The 23862-nt window shown below is 38.5% G+C and overlaps 1 protein-coding gene across 1 annotated transcript in view; it reads left to right on the plus strand.

Annotated features, from left to right (window-relative positions):
- The window catches only part of LOC137645772 (protein fantom-like), a 723952-nt gene that overhangs the window by 406753 nt on the left and 293337 nt on the right, over nt 1-23862 (plus strand). The window contains 2 exon segments of the mRNA XM_068378685.1: nt 7303-7434; nt 10170-10328. Of these exon segments, the coding sequence (XP_068234786.1) occupies nt 7303-7434; nt 10170-10328 (291 nt within the window).

Genomic DNA, 23862 nt, shown 5'->3' on the forward strand with positions numbered 1-23862 from the left:
GTTGGTTGTGGTGGTTGCAGGGGAACTATCCGCGCTAGACTCTTGGCTGTTGACCACTGTGTGCGCAACAAGGCTGGAGTCAACCTTAGTTGATCCCTTCGAGCGTTCGATGTGTATTTCCTCCAGACTCCTGATGTATCTTTTAAACGTACCTTTAGCACTGGGTCTGTCACTGCTGCGAACTGTAGAGACCCCAAGACTCTTTCCTGTTGGCGTCTTGAAATCCTCTTGTAACGGATTAGTCTCCTGACAGACCCCGCTATCTCTCTCCTCTTCTTGGATGGAATGGAGAGGTGGTGTGACTTTTAAGTTCCATTGGATTCCCAACCACTGGAACTGTTGAGCTGGAGTGAGACGAGACTTCTTGCGGTTGATCTTGAAGCCTAAGTGTTCCAGAAACTTGATCACTTTTTGAGTTTCCTGCAGACAAGTAATCTTGAATGCTGCCCATATCAACCAATCGTCTAAGTAAGCTACCACTTGAACACCTTCGGTGCGTAGCTGTTGAACAACTGTGTCTGCTAGTTTGGTGAATATCCTTGGGGCTGTGTTCAGTCCAAAGGGCATTGCACTGAAGACAAACTTCTTCTTCTGTAGTCTGAATCCTAGGTAGAAGGAGAAGAGGCGACTCATCGGGAGTTGCCAGTAAGCATCTGCCAGGTCTATTGAGACTGTGAATGCCCCTTTTGGCAGTAGGGTCCTTATGTGTTGCAAAGTAAGCACCCGGAACTTGTTGTTCTTGAACTTGCTGAGTGAAGACAAGTCTAGAATGACTCTGAGTTTGTCTGAGTCTTTCTTGGGAACACAAAACAGCCTTCCTAGGAACTTGATGGACTTTGTTTTCCTTATCACCTTGGTTAAGAGTTCTGAGATATATTCTTCTAACAAGAGGGTAGAGTGTTGGAAGAATTCTGGAAAACGGGGTGGAGTTTTGCTCCATTTCCACCGGAGTCCATTCGTAATTAGGCTGTGGGCCCAGGGATGGAGGGTCCAGCAATCCCGAAAATGATGAAGTCTGCCCCCTACCTGAAACCCGTCATTGCTGGGAGGGTCCTGCAGATTTGCCTCTGTGACCACGTCCTCCTCGGCCCCGAGAGAAGTTACCTCTTAGAGAACTACTCCTAGAACCTCTTCCTTTCTGGCTGGAACGAAAGGAAATTGACTGCCTCTCAAAGGTAGAATTAAACACAGGTGACTGAGTTACCAGCTGTTGAAGAACCATCTGGAAGGTGGTCTGAGGCATTGTGGTCGTGGTCATGGCTGGGACTTGCACAGGTCTTCGCGGTCTCCTTGCCCTTTTGTTCTTGGGTTGGGAGCCTCCTTCCGTAGAAGATTTCCTCTTCAAGGACATACCCCATTTTTGCAGAAGGTTCCTGTTCTCCGTTGCTGTCCTCGCATTGACCTCTTGGACCAGATCCTGTGGGAAGAGGTCTTTACCCCAGATGTTTGAGGTAATCAGCTTCCTTGGTTCATGCCAGATGGTTGCTGCAGCCAGGATGAACTCTCTCAAGCTCTCCTCGCCCTGAGGAAAGTGTAAAAGTCCTTCACAAGGGTACCCATGTGAAACTTGGCTAAGGAAGGAAGATTTCCAGGGCATTATGCTTGCTCGCACTTAGTTCCAAGCAGTTCTGATGAGAGAGGGAGGCTGCAAGTCTCTCCTTCGACTCCTGGTCCTTCTTCAGAAGTTGGCAACTTAGGAAGGTTCTTGTTGAACTGCTGTTCTGCGATCTCCGGGTCTAGTTTGGAGACGGAGGAGGTTAGGTGGACATCCTTCCACTTTCCTTCACTGATAGGCAGTGCGAGGGACAATGGCTTGCATTCTTCCAAAGTCGGGTAGGGTTTTCCCTCGTCGGCAGCCTTGATGACTGAGTTGAAAGCTTTCTTTGTAAAGGGAAATGAGATTGAGGAAGGGGCAAGAAAGGTAGCGTGATTCTTGCTTGGTGCTGAAACTTTAGAGTTAAAATATATGGCTCCCTTCAGGGTCTTCAGAAGGATGGCCTGCACCTTATCGTGTTCAAACACGATGACTTCCTTAGGGACCATTTCTTCTCGGGTTGCACTTTCATCCCGCAGTCTCACATAGCACTCGGGATTAGCAGGGAAGTTAGGTTAGAACTCGAGGTCTTCAATGGGCCTGGCTCCCTGCTTCTCAGAAACGAATAGTTTCCCATCCATCATGGGCATGTGCTCCGCATACCTCCAGGGATTGGATTCGGAGCAATGAGGGAGATCGGACACTCTAAGAGGCTTCTTATTGTGCCCCTGGTGGTTCTGAGATGGTCAGTCTTCTCCTGCATGTTTCTTTGCTGCTGCCTGAATGACTCCTGCATGGCATTCTGCTCCTGTTGGAACGATTCCATCATGAGTTTGAGATATGACAGTATCTCTTCACTCGCATTGGCCTGAGCCACAGGTTGTGGAGTCGGTGCAGAGGACGTTGATGGTAGGGGCTGGTATGCAGCCACAGCAAACTGAGGGTCTTTTGCTCCCGTCGAGAGGGATTCCTCTTCCTCCATGAGGGGAAGATCCTCGTCCTCTTCAGGGATACCGTGCAGCAGGTCTTGTTCCGTGTCGGAGGTCACTTCTGACATCCTCTCTTGTTGGATTTCCATGTCCTGTATGGTCCTATTGGTGTCCGAGCCAACCTTCAGTTGGATGAAGGGAGACCGGAGCTGTTCCTGGGACACCACCACGTTAGGAAGAGCCTTGGGGAACAATATACGCCTCAGGGAGTCGTTGGGTAAGTATGGTCTCGGGGAGTTCTTCTGGAACCCCCTTACCCATTTGCGAAGGATATCCATTGCCATGTCCCTAGTCTCTAGGGTAACTAAGGGGGCTTTGCCAAAGCCGTTAGCTAGCAGGGTCGAGCAGATGTTTCGGCCTTTCGGGTCCCAATATTTCAGGACTCCTGTGATGATGCAGCAGTGGGCATGAGACCTACACATCGTGTGGCCACAGAAGTCCCTCCCCTTGTGGTTGCAGAACATCGCTCCACATTTCTCACCAGGATCATCCTGTAAGAAGGAAAAACTTTCCATGAGTATAATGTCTTGTATCTCAGTGAGATATAAAGCATGCAATATATAACAATAGTAATCACTATTGTATATGGTAGCTTAGGATATTAAGCTTGAAAGGAAATAAGAGAAGACATATCCAAGTGAATTCTCTTACCAGACTATTGCTGAGACCTCCGTCCGTATTAATATTAGGTTTCCCTTATAGGGAAGTGTCAGACAAATGATTTATTTGAATAAATTTCATATGCAGAAGATTTATGTATGTTATTGATGCACGTATTCATGAGTTTTATTAATTAATAAGAAATAGAGAGACAAATGCAGTTAGTATTAATTGTAAAGATATAGAAAGAATTGTAGAGAGAGACGAGAGTGAACGGGAAGTTAGGCAGGTTGTTTTGGGAGAAAAGCGCCGAGTCATGTGATATTTTTCATAACATCCCGGCTTCTTGTTCACTTCTGAAAGTGACTCATGGGGACCAAGGCGAAAGGAGGCGCGAAAACCAAGGAATTGTCACATGATTAAGGACAGCTTGACACGCCCAGGGCGACGATATATAAGCGACAGTGAGAGGTGAGCCGGCCTCTTCTTCTAAGAAAGTCACTCAGTATACTAGGTCTAAGGACCTACCTTAACTTGCCGGACTCGAGGCGAACAACGTGTCGTAGCTGCACATACATTACCTGAAGGACAGCGTATATTCAGGACCGTTTAGCAGCCGAGAAAATATGGGAATTATTTTATCCCTTGAACGAAGGACGACAACCAGAACTATTCTGCCCGCACAAGAAAGACTGCGTGTGCTTAGCGTGACGTCCCAGAGTGACCGCGGCGATTAGAATATCACGCTAGCCTTCCCAACACCTGACGGAGGCTCATACTTCAGCGACGGCAGATGGCCTACGATTGACATATAGGCCCAATTAAAGCAGAACATCTGCTAGTAACGCAACTGTCCCGGCAAGCCGGGGTGATTGTCAGAATACCAGCGAAAGAATCTTGTGATGACACGCTGTCACAAGATGATAGAGGGGGAGGGGGCAAGGGTCTTATAGTTCATTGTTGTAAGAGGTGATGGCAGGCTATGTCGCCTTCCTCAAAACAAAGAGCTGGGAAGTATGACTTCCTGTGCTGACGATGCTGCTGTCGGAAAGACGAGGGCAACCTGAGTATGTCACTGTCTGTTTCAAAACCAGAGGCAGGAAGAACATCGTTCTACTCGACAGCAATGAGGATAGACAGAGACGGCCCCCTATGCCGGCGGCACCACTCAGGGAGGGAATAAGGGTGTAGCCTCTTCTCTGAGAGAGAGGATAATTATCGTAACTTATCTTGAATATTCCATAGATTCGAGAGAATATATAAACTTATCAGAATCGAAAAGAAACGATAAAGACAGAGGCTAAACAGGGGAAAATACTTTACAAACGTATATATGAGCAGAGATAATTCTGCTCCGGAAGGAGCCCCGGCTAAGGTGATCGAGTACCACCGGGGCTCCGGCACGAATACGTTAAGTAAAGTCACATAATAACTTAAATAGTTAAAATTCATGCATGCAATATCATATCTTATATAAATTGCCGAAATAGCTAATATATTTGCAAAAATCTGGGAAAGGGTCCCCCTGCTATCTAAATATTATAAAATAATATGAGGGGCGACAGCAGTCATTAAATGGCTGCCTCCGGCATCGGCAATGCTCACTAAAACACACTTAATTTAATGAACATAAATGTGAAAAGGGAGACCAAAATTACACCTAGGAAAGAATGAATACTCAACTTTCCAGATGACGAAGATGCTGATGATTGTATGATGAGAAAATTCCAAAACTTGAGAAAAACACTGGGCTAACGGAGAGCACACACACTCTTAGCAAGGCTACAAGAATAGGAATGGCGTCGCAGTAGTAGTAGGGAAGGGGATCCTCTGGGTACTTAAAATGGCACCCCTTCCTTTTTTCCACTCTTCCCCCTAACATCGAAGTGTTAAATCTATTCGGGGTGAAGATTGCCATGTGTCGTATCTAAAATACGTCCCCTGATATTATAAGATATCCTTTACTGGATACTCGTGCCAGGAGTTGTAATCCTGGAGACCTTTGATTTTAAATCAATGGGAGTATCACTGTAGCAAATATCCCTTAGAAGGCTACCTTTAGGAACCCTTCCATCAGCACGACATGGCCTGAGCCCGAATATATATATATATATATATATATATATATTCTATAACATATAGAGTAGTGTATATATGTATGTGTATATATATGTTAATATATATATATATATATATATATATATATATATGTATAATTTTTATTGGCCCTCCATGTAACAGTTTACAGCTGAACTATCTCACCCAAAAATAGATTTTTCCTCCGTCAAAATCCCTTTTATTGCCCCTTCATGTAACAGTTTACAGCTGAAGTGGCTCCAGATATCAATGAAGTTTGACCACCCTGTTCTAACATACTGTATTATTTTTATACTCACCTGATTTTCACGTAGTACATGCCTCTTACTCCTCACTGACTAACCATGATAAGAGAGTCAGACAGCTGTTTAGTTTCGACTTCAAAACTAAAAAAGACGCAGGATCTATGGCATATCTATGCTGAGATTATTGCCATTAACCAGATTGTCTCAATACTTTACTAGAGGTCTAAACCCATTATTATTATTTTTATTATTATTACTTGCTAAGCTACAACCCTAGTTGGAAAAGAAGGATGCTATAAGCCCAGGGGCTCCAACAGGGAAAATAGCCCAGTGAAGAAAGGAAACAAGGAAAAAAATATTTAAAGAAGTATAACAACATTGAAATAAATATCTATTTTATAAACTATAAACTTTAACAAAACAAGAGGAAGAGAACTCTAACCCAAGACAGTGGAAGACCATGGTACAGAGGCTATGGCACTACCCAAGACTAGAGAATAATGGTTTGATTTTGGAGTGCCCTTCTCCTAGAAGAGCTGCTTACCATAGCTAAAGAGTCTCTTCTACCCTTAAAAAGGGGAAAGTGGCCACTGAACAATTACAGTGCGGTAGTTAACCCCTTGGATGAAGGAGAATTGTTTAGTAATCTCAGTTTTGTCAGGTGTATGAGGACAGAGGACTATGCCAGACTATTCAGTGTATGTTTAGGCAAAGGGAAAATGAACCGTTACCAGAGAGAAGGATCCAATGTAGTACTGTCTGGCCAGTCAAAAGATGCCATAACTCTCTAGTGGTAGTATCTCAACGGGTGGCTGGTGCCCTGGCCAACCTACTATCTTAAAAGGAAAGAAACTAGTTTTTTTTTCCTTTTTTTTTTTTAGGGTAAATGTTGGTATTAAACCAAGCATTGAGAGAGAAGCGCTATAAACATCAGGTAAATACAGACGTAATGAATTTTATTTTAAAACAATTTTTGAAATGTTATAAGTGCAATTTTGCTAGTTTATTTCCCTAATTTCTTAGTTGGTAATGAAATGGTATTTATGGTGAACAAATGTTAATTGTTTATCTTCTTAGGTGTTTGTATATTTTTTAGTTATAACATGCTATATTTGAGAGAAAAGGGATCATGAACTTTTATCTTATGATAAGTTTTTACATAAGGTAATAAAACATATCAAATTAATCCCTATTACTAGTGTGCGCTGACTTCTGACTTCTTTTGATCTTATGTCAAAAAAGGTAAAGAGTCGATGAGAATTCTTTTAATAGAATAACCAAAGGCAAGCATTTTACCTCTTAGTGGCTCATCCACCTTCATTATTGTTGCTTGTATTAAAACTGCTTTAACCTTTCACGATTTTGTGAGGTTGGTAAACACAGACTTAGAATAGGTTTTATATATACATATGTATATATATATATATATATATATATATATATATATATATATACATATATATATATATATATATATATATATATATATATATATATATATATATATACAGACACATATACACAGACATATAGTCATATCTATCTATCTATCTATATATATATATATATATATATATATATATATATATATATATATATATATATATATATATATATATATATATATATATATATAGCCCATATATATATATATATATATATATATATATATATATATATATATATATATATATAGGCTATATATATGTATATATATATATATATATATATATATATATATGGCACTAGTAATTGGACTCTTGATGCCACTTGTTCCAAATATATGCTCATATGAGAAAATAATTTATGAGAATGATATCATAATTTTTTTTTTCAGAAAGAAAATGAACAGCTACAAAAAGAAAATGGGCAATTAACAAAAATGAGACTAGAAAGTGACCAGCGTGGGAAAACAACTGAAGTAGACTCGCTGAAGTTACAAATTGCTCATTTGGAATCTGCACTAGAGGTATAGTTCTAGACAATTCTATTTAACTTACTTTACTTTTCTTATTAGCTAATCCATCAAAGTAGGATGAGATTCAACAATAAATAAAAAGAAATATAATAAATTTCTTCTACTTTCTACCACAACCCCTTTCCAGGGTATAAGTAGAGATAGCGAGGTGATCAGGTTTTACTATACCTATCTTCCATTTTGAGTACCCACTTCCTTTTAAGTGGAACACCTTGTCAAGATGCATCGTGTCTCTAATTTCTTATTCAATTTTTGGATTGTACCTAATTCCTTCTTTAACAGGAATGTTCAGGTATCTTTTGTTTCCTAAAATTCTGGAGCTTATTTTTTTGTCAGAAATATGCAATTAACAGACGTTTGTTAGAGAAAGTGGATGTATACTGAGTAGGAAGCATTATTTATTATTATTATTATTATTACTTGCTAAGCTACAACCCTAGTTGGAAAAAGCAGGATGCTATAAGCCCTAGGGCTCCAGCAGGGAAAATAGCCAAGTGAGGAAACGAAATAAGGAAACTACAAGAGAAGAACTCAACAATTGAAAAAATTTATATATTTCAAGAACAGTAACAACATTGAAATAAATCTTTTCATATATAAACTATAAAAACTTTTAAAAAAGATTAAGAGAAATAAGATAGAACAGTCGTGTCCGAGCGTACCCTCAAGCAAAAGAACTCAAGACAGTGAAAGATCATGGAACAGAGGCTATGGCACTATCCAAGACCAGAGAACAATGGTTTGATTTTGGAGTGTCCTCCTAGAAGAGCTGCATACCATAGCTAAAGAGTCTCTTTTACCCTGCATGTTAATTCTGTGTTCAGAGAGTGATGGAGGGTCTTAATATTTACATTTAGTTGAACAGAGAGCTAAGAATAGAAAAAGAATGTATAGTGTTTAGATCTTGGTTTTAGTTCTCACATGTCTCATACCCTTGTCTCCCCTGCTCATGCTACAATATCCCCTCATGTAAATATGGTCTGTGGTATAGAGGTTTGGGAGTTCGAACTTGGTTTATTGAGAGATTTGAAGAGTGTACTTACGTCTGGTATGTCTTCTCCATTGAAAGCAAGCTAGATGGTAGGTTTGATAGATTTATTGTTACCTAAATGACTAAAGATAATGTAAACATGAAGATAGGTAGGCCTAACGACATAGCTAAAGTTCAGGGAATGGAGATATTACCAAAAGATGACAAAGTTATTAACAAAATTATTTTGGTTATATTGCTTATATCTATGAAGTGTAAGCTTTTGACATTTATAAAAGATAAAATTCTTTACTTAGCCTCTTCTTTGCCGAATGGCAGTGTAGGACCTGGAGCCCAAGGTAGTAGGTCCTGAATATTTCTTCCATGGCAGGCAAGTCCCCACCTCTTACATCCTTACAATTTTAATGGTGCAAGAGAGACATGATGTCAATGACAAAGTCTAGTGGCTTTTCCTTATAAGGAGTGTTAAAATTTACCATACTGTATTTCTTTTAGCTTCACCTCAAATCAATTATAAACCTCGCTATAATTTGCTTCGGCACGGTTCCATCTTGATTACGATCCAGAGTGCTCTCATTTTGTAAGACAGGACAATTACCTACTGTATATTAAATGTTTCACTGCTGTGCCTGTAAGGGATGCGATAAAGCAAATGTTTTCTTATTGCTATACCTCTTAACAAATGATACACCCCTTAACAGATGCCATACCTCTATGGGAGATGAAAAAAGGAATTTGTTTTAAATGCTATAACTCTATAAAAGAAATAAAAATTTGTATTTTTCTTGATGCTACATCTCTAAAGTAAATAAAAGGGATTTTTGTTTTTGACTCTATACCTCTTTGAGAAATGAAAAACCAAATATTTTCTGTGATGGTGTAACTCAAAAGAGATAAAAAATTTTAATTTTTCCTGCTTAACAGTTGCAGTTTTTTTCTCACAGTGAGATCATTAAGTTGCAGTTGTATAGTTTTCACCGTGGAATTGTGCTGTACTGAAAAAGAATAGAAGTTCCTTTTACTTTTTGATGAATCATTTTGAATTTATATTGTTCATCCGTGGAAGACGGATTAGATTGAAAAGCGAGCTCTTTGACATTGGTGTGTGAATCTAGTTGGCTTTCGAATAGTTTCTTTAGGCTTTTTCCCTCACCTACCAAACTCCATAAAAGTGTTGGATTAACCCAGGTGAACCACAAGTAAGATTAATGGAAATAAACAGAATTTTAATAAGGTCTGTTTCAGTATTTCAAATCTTACTTAATTCTCCCCCACTTAACCACTGTTAAGTGATTTCAAGAGGATTTTGGGTGTGTGTGACTCAAATATGAAGCGTACTCAAGTCAATATTGCCAACAATAGAATGTCATGTATAGTTGCCCAACCAATACATACGGGGGAGGGGAAGGAGTAATTGAAGTGATGGAAGGTGGGAATTATTTTTAATTGTAATGATAGAGCTGTGTAAAGGAAAACACGACGAACCCCAGATAATTATTAAATTGATAAATTTCATAATTAAAAGTATATCTTACCCTTTATCTTCTTTAATATTTATAACATTCCCAATTTTAGTGCACCATACAGTTATTAATGACTAAAATTTGGTAATTTACTTAGAAATTCAAAATCTTTTTTTGTAATTTATGTCAGTACAGTATATAGGTATGCTGCATAACAAAAAATGCATAATTTGAATACTCATGTTTTACCATTCTGTATTTAATCTTCTAAGAGTGACCTCAGCGAACGAAGTACTTTTCTAGTACGTATGACTCAAGACAAAGAAGAAATGGTGAAGCTGGAAGTTGAAGCTAAGGAACTGAGAACTAAGAATCTTGAACTTCAGGAGCAGCTCCAGAAGATGCATCAGAAGCTTGAACTGTATGATAAGGTAGGAGTATGAATGTTAAGATGTGTAGCTTCAACTTTAGTAGTGGCAGTTTTAAAATGAAGTTTCTTTCATTTAGGAACTTCATTCTGATGGTGGATGTTATGCAATGATGTTTTTTTAGTAGTTAACTAAAAAAGGACCGAATGATTGTCATTATTAACTTTTTATTTGTAAAGAATATTCTTTAAATATTCCTCTCATTTTCCTGAAGAGATAAAAGAAACCACAACCATTCTGCCCATTCACCACAATAATATATCTGCATGGCGAACACTTTTGGTCTCCTGTAACACCAGTCTCCAGAATCTTGTTGAAGGCCAATGACAATGCATGTCTATGGTTGCTTTACCTTGTATGATATTTTCAAGCCCTAATCACTAAAATTAGTGTTTCTTGGTTATGTCTTTGGAAGTTACTATACTGTAGCTTGTTATTTCAGTAATTGCAAGTTAAATATGCCTTCATCAGCAACTTTAGACCCTCATTCTTTGTGTGATGTGTAAGGGTAGTGCACTGTACAGAGTAGGTGTGATGAATGTATTCTCCTTTTTGACGATAGGATGTTATAATTTTTTAAACTTCAGAATAAGAAAAGGAAGGATTCGGGTACTAAGCATATGTAGGTGGTATAAGGATGTGTAGTTTGTACCAAGATTGATGTGTATTGCTTACTTTGGGATCTCTTGTCAGTTTTCCTATGTTAGAGATAAGCAGAGAAGTAATTGGGAAAGGGGGTGAGTTTTTTTAAAGAGATGACTTTAAAATAGATTTGTATCAGAAAGGAAATCTGAATTCAGTGTTGTGTAATCTGAAATGTCCAGTATTTTTTGTTAGATGTGAGATAAAACTCTGATCTTTTAAAACCATCTGCACATTTGCAAGATGAATCCATGATTCAACCAGATCTTGTAAATGTTGAAATGACCAGCTCTTATAGAGATGACTTAAGGACCGATTCCCATAATAGAGCTTATTCTGTTGACTATACTAACGTTGCCATAAGGAAAAGGGAACTTATCCCATCTGAAGTTTTTTTGTTTTCTCATCCTTCTTTGTGTCATAAGAGAAGCAAGTGTCACTTCATTACTTGAATATGGCATCACTTGTAGTATCCTCTTTATAATATACAATACCAAATGTTTTCTTGCCCATTAGTGCACTGGTGGAGTCTAAAGCCTATTGTGGGTGAAGCTTTCACATTGTATACATTTCCTCACACTGTCTAGTTGGAGGTGAAGCCTACATACCATATACATCTCCTACTTCTATGTGTAGATATCGCCTTCTTGGCAGTAATGCCTAGTTATTCGGCAAAGTTGATGGCCTTATGTATTGTTTTATACCTATGATGTTTTAGGCAGGAATTTATAATACTTACAACATTATTTCTGATGTCAGTTTGTGCCCAGTGGCAAATATTTTATGGCTGATGTCACATTGTTTAATATCTGCTCCATCAGTTCAATCCTACTTTTAGTTGTGATGCAGGCAACTGCAGTGCTGGTGTTATTACCAACTACTTTGGTGGTTTCACAAATTCCCCTTGTCTGATTCCTAATAGTCATTCATCAAGTACCAGCATTTTGGCCCACGCACCGACACTGTTTACCTAGAAGTCAACAGCGCTGGAGCTAGTTTCGCTCCTCAATTTTCGGTGACCACGCCAACAAAATACCTACCTTTGGCATTTATGTAGCTTGCTCATTTATTTTGGTTGAGTGTACCAATGTTTGAAACTCTTGGATCTTGCATCAAGATTAAAACCTTGGTTTTGACCCAACCTCATTGTATAAGTAGATTTGAGATGTTCCTACTTCAATGTCATTTTTTCAAACTGCCTTACAAACTCTTCAGTGGATATGGAGGAGCAAGAAATGGATCTGCCTTACCTTTCGTTACTGAACAAGATTTTTGAAGTTAGCATAGGGTAATGTCTAAAACTCAAATGCATTTGGCTCTTGCTATAGTATCCTCTTAAATACATCAGCTTAAACAGGTTTTCATTCTGAGATTGAGAAATTTTGAAGATTAAATATGATAGTATTGGAGAAAAGATTGCTAACAAGTCTCCTACTCAGTCTTCTTTAATGTTAAGCTCCCGTTTTAAACATCCTAGATTGTCATTTTCAAATAGGGAAAATTATATCTCTCTCTTTCATCATAGCATATCTCCTTATTCAGTCCTGTGATAGATAATAGAGGAAGACTTTGATGGATTTGGGTAGAGTTTCTTGGTCTGGTAAAGAGTTTGCTATGTTTGGAGAAGTGTTAAGCAATTTATTTTTAGAAATTCTTATCTGTACAGATTCTGTTCTGGGAGTCATCTATTTTAGTATCAAGGAGATTTTCCCAGATAACCCTTAAATATATAGCATCGTGAATACATAAGATGTGTGAATCAAGCTTTGATGGCCAGCTTTTTGGAATTGACCACTCCTTTTTACTAAATTTGTCCTTGAAACAGGAGAGTAGCTTTATTCTGTTTTACTTACTTACTTTACTTTGATGGCTGATTTTCTGGTCCCATACAGCAGGGGAACCCCACTCTTTACAGGACCTCCACTGTCGTTTTACCTTGTTCGTTCAGAGTATTTAACATTTCATATCATATATTGTTCATTTACTGTTAAATCGTCACTGTGAAAAGACTCATGAAATAAGAAAGTCTTCAGTTTTCTCTTGAAAACTTTAATGTCTTCAGTCATTCGAATGTTTTGTGGGAGCTTATTATATAGTCTCGGGGCCGCATATTTAAAGGCTCTGAAGCCTAAAGTAGACATATATCTAAGTTCCAACAGTTTGAAGCCATCTGTAACTATTCTCGTGTCGACACGATTGGTTGACTGTGCAATGTGTAGCAATTCTTTTTAAGTATTTTGGATGCCCGGTTCTGATAACTTGGTGGGTTATTGTACATATTTTAAATTCAATTCTCGCTTTAATCGGCAGCCAGTGTAAGTCGATTAGTATAGGGGTGATCCTTTCTCTAGGTGGGACACCTTTTATCAGTCTTGCTCCTCTGTTTATTACGTTTTGTAATTTCCTAAGTTGCACTTTTGGTAAATTATAGTAGATAGAGTTGCAGTAGTCAATCCTGGTAATAACACAGTTTATCACAAGTTTCTTTACAGAATTTTCGTCCAGGTACTTTTTTATAAACGCAATATTTCTTAGGTGATAACCGGCAGTTGTTATTGCATTATTTATTTGGGCATTTAGAGACAGGTTACAGTCAAGAAATACACCTAGATCTCGAACTTTACTAGATATCGGCACCGAGTCATTATTTATGTTCATTTGAATATCACCTAAGTTTCTCACGCTGTTTCTTTTGCCCACCACCATGAATTCAGGTTTGTTCTCATTTAATCTTAGTTGTTTAAATGTCATCCATTCTCTAATACTATCAAGGATTCAGTTTAGAGTTTCAGTAGTGTCATGTACAGTGATACCTCTACATACGATCTTAATTCGTTCCAGAAACTGCTTCGTATGTTAAAACGATCGTATGTTGGAGCAAATATTCCCATAAGAACACATGGTAATTGATTTAATTTGTTCCTCAGCCTAAAAACCCATAATAAATCCTTAATAAATGGCTACACATAATTACACATGACATTAATACAATAACTGTATAATAAATACATATTACAAACAAAGAAAAAGAATAATAATACTGTAATGAAAAAATGAATAAAAAAACCGGTTGTAATGTAACACTTTACCTTAGCAACAGGCCAGCGCAGGTGTAGGGACTTCTACGCAGGAGGAGACGGAAGATCAGCGAGGAGGTAGGGACGGTGACTTTGTACAATAACGTGTACGATACCTTACACCAACTTACACTACTACGTGAACTTTAACTTAGCTATTTTTTTTTTTCATTTTTATAATTTTATATTTTTTTTTTACATTTTTTTCTTTTCTTATTTTTTAATTTTCATCACTTTCACTCGATTCGGTCTTCCTTTTCTTTGCTTCACTTTCTTTCTTTTCATCATGATCACTAGACCGTTTTAAAGATTTTTTAAAGAAACTATCGAGTGAAAGTTGCTTGGTACGGCTTTTGAGGATTTTTCTAAAATGCGTTAAGCAAACATCATCGAACTGTGCAACAACACGGCAAACCTGAAGTTTCTGTGGGTAATGCTTGTCGATGAAATCAACAACGTGTTGATGATATGCCAACATCTGTTTTATTTCCGCCGTACCTAAGATTTGGCCTACCTCCTCGATTTCCTCCGACTCACTCAACTGCGCTTGGAACTCATCATGCTGCATGGCTTGCAGCTCCTTGAGTTCCTCGGTGGTGAGCTCTTCGTGATGCTCATCGACGAGTTCGGTGATGTCATCTTCATCCACCTCCAGACCCATGGACTTGCCAAGGGATACAATCTCTTCTACGTCTTCCTCGGCGGCAAGCACAGGTTAATTCTCGGGGCCAAAACCTTCGAAATCTCTGGGAGCAACAGCATCAGGCCAAAGCTTCTTCCAAGCAGAATTCAGGGTCCGACGAGTTACTCCCTCCCAAGCCTGATCAATGATCTTTAAGCAGTGCACGATATTGAAGTGGCTCCTCCAAATTTCACGCAAAGTTAAGTTGGTGCTTTGCGTGACATTAAAGCACTGCTTAAATAAGTGCTTGGTGTACAGCTTCTTGAAATTAGAGATAACTTGCTGGTCCATGGGCTGGAGGATAGGGGTGGTATTCGGTGGAAGATACAACACCTTGATGAATTTGTATTCGTCGATGATATCATCTTCGAGTCTGGGAGGGGGGGGGGGGCGGTGAGCGGGTGCATTGTCCAAACAAAGCAAGCACTTCAAAGACAAATTCTTCTCCTGAAGATACTTCTTGACAGCAGGGCCGAAAACTACGTTTACCCATTCCACAAAGATATGCCTAGTAACCCAAGCCTTAGAATTAGAACGCCATAGAACATGTAGCAGGTCTTTATTAATTCTATGTGCTTTAAATGCCCTAGGGTTTTCGGAATGGTAAACTAACAAAGGCTTAATTTTGCAGTCCCCGCTGGCGTTGGCACAAAGCGCAAGAGTCAACCGATCCTTCATTGGCTTATGTCCAGGCATTTTCTAATCTTCGGCGGTGATGTACGTTCGACTAGGCATCTTTTTCCAAAACAGACCCGTTTCATCCCAGTTGAACACCTTCCTCCGCCACGATGCTTTCGAACTTTTTAACAAAGTCTTTAGCAGCCTTGGTGTCCGAACTCGAAGCTTCTCCATGACGAATAACTGAATGAATCCCGGTCCGTTTCCTAAATTTCTCGAACCAACCTCGAGACGTCTTGAATTCCTCCGTCGTAGGATCGGCTGAACTCTCCCCCGCGTCACCCCAAAAGCGCGCCGCCTTCAAGTCACTGTAGATAGCGCTGGCCTTCTCACAAATGATCGTTTCCGTGATCGTATCGCCAACAATCTCGTTGTCTTTGATCCATATTAACAAAAGTCGTTCCATCTCTTCAAGGGTAGGGCTACGACGTTTAGAAATAATCGTGATCCCCTTCGAAGGTTTCACTGATTTAATGGCTGACTTCTGTTTTATGATCGTTGAGATCGTCGACATATTCCGGCCATATTGTTTAGCCAGATCGCTAACACGTACACCTCGCTCATGCTTTTCTATGATTTCCTGCTTTAATTCTAATGAAAGCATAGACTTCTTCGTTTTCTCACCACTGCTACTACTTCCTGAACCGAAACTAAGCTTTTTAGGACCCATGATTATGGAACACAGAAAACAACACGTGAAAAGGCAAGATAAAAAACTGTTAAAACTGAGCGAATAGAGGACAAGCACACGATACGCTCGCTATGAGAGGACTGATCAAGGTGACGCTCGATTGGCGTCCCTCCGATGTGCTGCCGTCTAGCGGCGTCAACTACGCTGCACGCTTTCGAGAAAATTCCACGGGTAAGCGTATTGTTTACGTCGTATGTTGGAGCAACACTTCGTATGTTTAGACAGAAATTTGGTCGAATTTTACTTCGTATTTTGGAAAGTTTGTATGTTGGGACAATCGTATGTAGAGGTTCCACTGTATGTTTAAATATATATTATATATATATGTATATATATGCATATATATATATATATATATATATATATATATATATATATATATATATATATATATATATATATATATATATATATATATATATATATATATATATATATATATATATGAAAGAGAAGGATTCTAAAGGCGTGACGTTTGGGATATGGCAGAGTAGGTTTTTAGAACTGTTACGGGGATCGAGGCATTTTGTTTGAAAGTAATTCACTATCGATTAATCAGTATATTATTCTCGGCAGTGATTCAAAATCATAATTATGTTGTATAGACTCACTTGTTGTTATTTGATATAATATTCTAATAGAAAATCTATTGCCTAAAATACTGAACTTTGGTATAGTTTGGAAATTTTGTCCAGACTGAATAACCTTACTTCTACCAATTCACGAGTCCAATAACAACTCACTTTCCTTTGATAGAATATCTACAATTGGTATGAACAATTCAGCATATATGAAAAAGTATTTCAGGGAACATAGTGTGTGTGAGCAGCCAATCATCAAGAGGGCGAGTCTGTGAGGATGGTTTTCATAATCACTTACTGACCAATAAAGAAAAATTGACATAAAAACACTGGAAATGTCGCCTTGGATTTACTTTATATCATCTCCACGGTGATCACTCGTTTTGAAAAAATGTCATCTTTACAGATGAAAAACATTTTACATCAGTGAAAGCACGAACAAGGCATTGCTGGAGGTGACGGAATACCCGCTATGACTAGACAAATATTCAGAAGGCAGCTAAGAATGGAAGAGTTCGTATTAATTTGTGAGGTTGGATGATTATTTGGAAGGTTCACGGGGAATGATTATGTGGATGCCCTGCTAACCAGAGTGAGAGCCATGGCCATTCCCAATCCACACCCAATCGTTCTAGTGCACGATAAATAGCCCCACCCATACTAACACAGTAATCAGAGCTTGGTTAGAGCATTACCCAGAAATCCAAGTAATAAACTGGCCACCTAAGGCGTGTGACCTCAACCCCATAGAGAACCTATGGGTAAAAATGGTTTGTTATTGGGAAGTGGGAGAGCAACGAACGTGCTAAGCAATTTAAACAAGAGCGTTTGAATTGTGGGTGTCAAAACTTCACTCTACCATATACAAGAATCTTGTGAGTATGCATGCAAGTCTAAATGAAGTTGTAGACACTAATGGTGGATGGACATCACACTAAGGAGTGTTTAGTTTACATTGTATATATGAAAGATTCTTGGATTAGAATTAAAATAATGAAACTTTTTCTTTACTTCTCAGCAAATATTTATATTCAGTAAGCTAATCAACTGCATTTGATCACTGTAGTCTAGTTTTTACACTATTCTCCTGGGGTCATATCATAATCTAAATAAACACAACTATGAAATTATGATGTCTCTTATCAACCACCTTTAATACTAACTGAATATGATTGCTTATTAACCTTGAAATAACAGCTGGAACCAGAGCTTATTCAGCGGGGGTAAGCATTAAGTGACTTGTCTTTATAAATCTACAAAAGGCAGCAGAACTCATTTGGGGTAGCACAATATTTCACAACTAAATGTAAACCGCATCTTTAGAAAAAAAAAAAAACTTAACGAGACCAAGAAAAGCCATAAATACACCTAAACGAACCTTATGTAATGTAAGCTACGGAAGGATATAAAGTAATATGAAGATTATTTGTAGTTGCTTTCTGAGGATTGACTGCTCACACAAACACCAGTGTTTCCTGAAATACTTGTTCATATATGGTGAATTGTTTCAACCCAATTCCAGACATACTATCTAAGGAAAATGAGTTGTTATTGGACTCGTGAATTGGTATAAGTAAGGTTATTCAGTCTGGACAAAATTTCCAAAATATACCAAAGTTCAGTATTTCAGGCAATAGCTTTTCTGTTGGAATGTTATGTGGAATAACAACAAGCGGGTCTATAAAACATAAATATAATTTGGAATCTATAGTCGCCTCTTTCTCTAGCGACTAATGGTGGAGTAATTGATACAGGCAGTGTTGAATTCACTATTTATTGGTTGTGATCAAACCTGGTGACATAGACAATAGGCAAGTTAGTATCATTACAAATTGACATGTTATTGATCTAAAATCCATGTATCAGACAATGAATAACACAATGATTTGTATGTTGAACCTTATAGCCTCCTCTAACTTACAGTTGTTAAAATATTAACATATTACATAATTGTGTACAACATTATACATACATGATGCGGTATTGTGGTAATTTTGGAGGTTGCTCTACGGTGTGTATTCTCTGCAAATTCTCGTTCACAACTACGCTATACATTCACGATGGAGATGTGTTTATGCTCCGCACATCAATGGCTTGATTCTTTTCCTATGGTGGTGTTCGACATGTGTTAAGGCTAAAGGTTAATGCGCCCGGGATGAGCGCTTCCATAGTAAGCATATTTTCTCTCGCTAGCCTTTATCTCTTTATTCTAGTTCCCTTTCTTCCGTATAGCTATATTATTTATTTCACACATATACTTATTCTACATTCGCTGTTATGGCGATTACAGAATCATTGCTGAAAATATTATGACACTGGTGAATTGATAGTGAATTACTTGCAAACAAAATGTCTCCTTCCCCGCCTTTATAATCACACTTTCGATACACACAAACACGCACACACACACACACACACACACACACACACACATATATATATATATATATATATATATATATATATATATGCTTGTGTGTGTGTGTGTATATATATATATATATATATATATATATGAAGAGAGAGAGAGAGAGAGAGAGAGAGAGAGAGAGAGAGAGAGAGACTCCTACCATATGTTTACGTAAGATTTTTCACCCTGGACATAATAAATGCCAAACTAATCATCAATCCTTTCTGCTAACAAGTTGTTCGCGAGAATGGTATAGAAAGTAACACCGTAAATATGAATTAGAATCCTGATAATCATAAAACTGGGATCGGATCGTGTGATATTATATGGGATTTGAGTTCATGCATAATGTTTTGTGTTTCCCCTGCCATCAAACACCTTACAGCTCTAACAGGTCGTACTTCCCCCGTCCGTTCTCTCGCCCCTTCCTGGCGTCCTACTCCAGCCCGTCACCCCCCTCCCGCCCGTTGTCCTCCCTCCTAACTACCAAACTTTTCTACACCTGAAGTTCTGGAATCTATAGATATTGGGGGTGACAGAGGGGGACTGGAGACGACAGGACTATTGCATAATTTGCATTTGACTGTACGTCTACCGCGTACGCATATACTCTCCCCGATAAACAAAAAAATAGGGCAATTTCGGACTACGGGAGTAAACAGAAGCAAAGTACGGAATCCCAACGTGGTTCTACACGGTAACTTAAAAACAGACTAAGATAGCTCTTACACAGTCAGAAATAAAGGCTACAGACTAAGATAGCTCTCACACAGTCAGAAATAAAGGCTAGAAGAAAGGCGGGGGGGGGGGGGACTAATACCAGGGAGTGGAGGAGGTTTTTTAGTGAAACTTTCCCCGAGTGTGAAATGTATGATATACAACCGTGTGCTGTACTCTTTTGTACGATATACAAGTAATTTTAACTTTCATTGTTTATATTTGTAAATGACGTATCCGAGACGTTATTGTCTGTATCACCTGGCATGTTTTGATGCTAAACAACTTCATCGTAGCGAAGGGGTTAATAAACCAGCCATTCTATTTCAGAAGTCTATTTACCAATAAGTTTTTTCATAACATAACATCCTCAATATCCAGTCTCGTGTAAGATGGAAGGAGGCTTGTACACTATATAGATAAAGGGTTGTAGTGGCCAATGCGGTGACGTCCCTGACTGGTGATCGCCAGAGTGGGGTTCGAGTCCGGCTCAATATCGTTAGTTCCTTTGGTCGGTGCAACCTTACCATCCTTGTGAGCTAAGGATAGGGGATTTGGGAGAACCTATAGGTCTATCTGCTGAGTCATCAGCAGCCATTGCGTGGCCCTCCTTGGTCCAGCTTGGGTGGAGAGGAGGCTTGGGTGCCGATCATATGTATATATGGTCAGTTTCTAGGATATTGTCCTGTTTTATAGGGCAGTGTATTGTTCCTTGCCTCTGCCATTCATTTCACTACACAAAAAGAAATGGTGGAACCCCCAGAAATCTGGGTAAAAAGCAAACAATCAAGGATGAATTGGGCACTGGGTACCACTCCTTGATTTTATACTGGACAAGGGAACCCAGCTAGAACCTTACTCCCCTGTTATTTTTTCTTGAGTATACCATCTCTCTCCACCGTATTATGCGCCGAGTTCTAAATAGATAAATCAGTATGCTTTCCAGGTATGATTTCTTTTAAAGTTTAGGTAGAACTTAAGACCATTAGAAGAAAAAAATAACTTTAAATTGGCTGGGGAACAGGTCACAGTGTGGGTGGAACTATATTTAAAGAAAATTAACAAAGAAAGTTTATTACATGCATGAACAAATGGTTGATAAATACTGTACCTCAATAAGAAAATTTCTATTGTAAGAAAAAACTAGTATTCCTTTACACTCCAGCCTCACAATAACAAGATTCATAAATGATTTGAATAACCCCTCAAAAAACGAATTGCCCACATATTGGACACTCTCATAACAATATAAGACTCTCTACTCACTATCAGGGATAATTTAAAAATGATTAACTAAATGCAAATGCAAGCTACTGGACAGTATTGAAATGAACTTTCAAAAGTTCAACAACCCTAGTACATATGTGTGTGCAACATAGACTTGTCCTCTTCCTCCTTCAAACTCACTGGAAGAATAAACATTCTTCGCGAGCATCATTTCATCACAGCCAGGCTAATTCACAATAATTTTCATTCTTGTCTAATACAATCACAGTTTCTTTTAATGTGAAAATCCAAATGCCTGCATAATGCTTCACCTGGAGGTCAAAGGCAATGGTACTTTTATTTTATTTTCTTTGTATAATAAACAACACAGACATTCCACAGAAGCTAACTCTCTCTAAGTTTTGCATATTATAAATTACACTCCTATATGCAAAGTATATGTCTCTTGATTGTATTTATTTGTGTTTTATAAAGTGCATCTTGAATTGATGCTCGAGTACAGTCAGCAGGTAAACACTTTCAATCAAAAAGGTTATCACCCTACAATAAATTTCTAGCGCATGATCTGACACTGTGTTCAGGGCACCGCTACTCTCTATCAAGAAGATTTGGGTTTATCGCATATCACTTGGCCATAACCAGTTATAGTCTGACCAGCTAAGTAAACGAGTGCAGGATTATGAAATATTACTCCAATACTAGTTGGCATTGTTACTCCTGTATTCTAATGCTTGTAACAGCTATTCTTTCACACCTCTACTTGACTCCCTACTGACTGTAGGGTATTGTTGCAATTACCTGTTACGAGCAACTATAACAGATTAAGTTACTTTTGGGGGGCGCTTGAGGCTTACTTACTAAATTTTACAATGAATATACATGACGTTTTGACATAACATGAATTTTTCCCAACACACAAACCATAAAGTTTTTTCACACAAACCCTTATTCATTGTATCCCCCCCCCATTACCCCTCAAGCCCATCCAAAATATGACAACACCACCCCACACCAACTCTGTATATTTCAAGTGAATATATTTTACATTGCAAAAAAATGGCAATAGAAAGGTGGAATGGTCGGCTAAAAAAAGAATTATTCATTATCCGTCCCTCCATCCACTTATCCAATTATACATATTACATTAGGTACATCATTTGACAGTTTCATGATATAAACAGAAATGTGTTAGGATTAGACGATAAACTGAAAATGAGGTTATCCAACCCTTCCAACAATGCTGCAATGGCATACAATATAATAAATCACAGTTGTTGTTGTTATTATTATTATTATTATTATCATTATTATTATTATTATTATTATTATTTGCTAAGCTACAACCCTAGTTGGAAAAGCAGAATGCTATATGCCCAGGGGCCCTAACAGGGAAAATAGCCCAGTGAGGAAAGGAAACGAGGAAACAAATTGTTTCAAGAACAGTAACAACATTAAAATGAATATTCCCCATATAAACTATTAAAACTTTAACAAAACCAGAGGAAGAGAAATTAGATAGAAGTGTGTGCCCGAATGTACACTCAAGCACTCAAGCAAGAGAACTCCAACCAGAGACAGTGGAAGACCATGGTACAGAGGCTATGGCACTACCTAAGACTAGAGAACAATGGTTTGATTTTGGAGCGTCCTTTTCCTAGAAAAGCTGCTTACCATTGCTAAATAGTCTTTCCTACCCTTACCAAGAGGAAATTAACCACTGAACAATTACAGTGCAGTAGTTTAACCTCTTGTGTGAAGAAGAGTTGTTTGGTAATCTCAGTGTTGTTAGGTGTATGAAGACAGAGGAGAATATGTAGAGAATAGGCCAGACTATTCGGTGTATGTGTAGACAAAGGGAAAGTGAACTGTAACGAGAGAGAAGGATCCAATGTAGTACTGTCTGGCCAGTCAAAGGACCCTATAAATCTCTAGTGGTAGTATTTCAACGGGTGGCTGGTGCCCTGGCCAACTACTACCTACAGGAAACGTTAGTGTTACAGACATACAGTCATAAAACGATCCAGATAAAAGAGAAATGACATTCATTGTTGTCCAAAGTCAATTTTAAAGAACACAAAACTTATTGATTTTGAGCTCTTGCAGTGCAAACAAGTAACAATTAATAAAACAATTAAACAAACCGTAACTCAATACAGCTTTCCTCACACAAGGTGTCCCATTCCGCAGCCTTTTAACTATCCCAATGCAGGAATTAAAAAATGACAAAAACTTGATATACAAAAAAATATTCTGTTCAGTGATTAATTCAGCGGGAGATTTATGGTTGTTTTTCTGAGTCTCAAAATTCATTCTTGGGACATGTGCCGGGATTCAGCAATCTACTGGTGAGCCATATTAATCTCTCACAGCAACAGAGACAGGCTAAGCTGGCGACATTCCTGGTACAAACGTGGTGTCTTTAAGCGATCGATAACCTCTTAAAACAGTTGGTATTTGCATGTTATCGACATTGTCTGAGGTGAACCAGAGACAGAATCCGTAGACTTAGAAAAGGACAATAAAAATCCTGAAAAATCAGGCGATGACTTAGGGCAAAGTTCTTTTTCAGACAACCCAAACAGTTCTGTCACATTCAAGTTAAATACACCCAACTGTGCCACTTCAGCTTCGAGTTTCGACTGGTGTTTCAATCTACCATGAGAATGTCGAAAAGTGTTTGAATTCTGGGGTGGCTTAGGAATGGAGGACAGCCCCCTCTCTGTAGTATTCGTCTGGTCAATGAGACGAGGCCTCCACTCCATGACTTGAGGCTGAACCAAAGGTAGGTCATGAACTGTACCTATGTACCTAGTCCATGGTGGACTATACCCA

Source organism: Palaemon carinicauda, chromosome 8 (assembly GCF_036898095.1).
Source record: "Palaemon carinicauda isolate YSFRI2023 chromosome 8, ASM3689809v2, whole genome shotgun sequence".
NCBI classification, from domain to species: domain Eukaryota; kingdom Metazoa; phylum Arthropoda; class Malacostraca; order Decapoda; family Palaemonidae; genus Palaemon; species Palaemon carinicauda.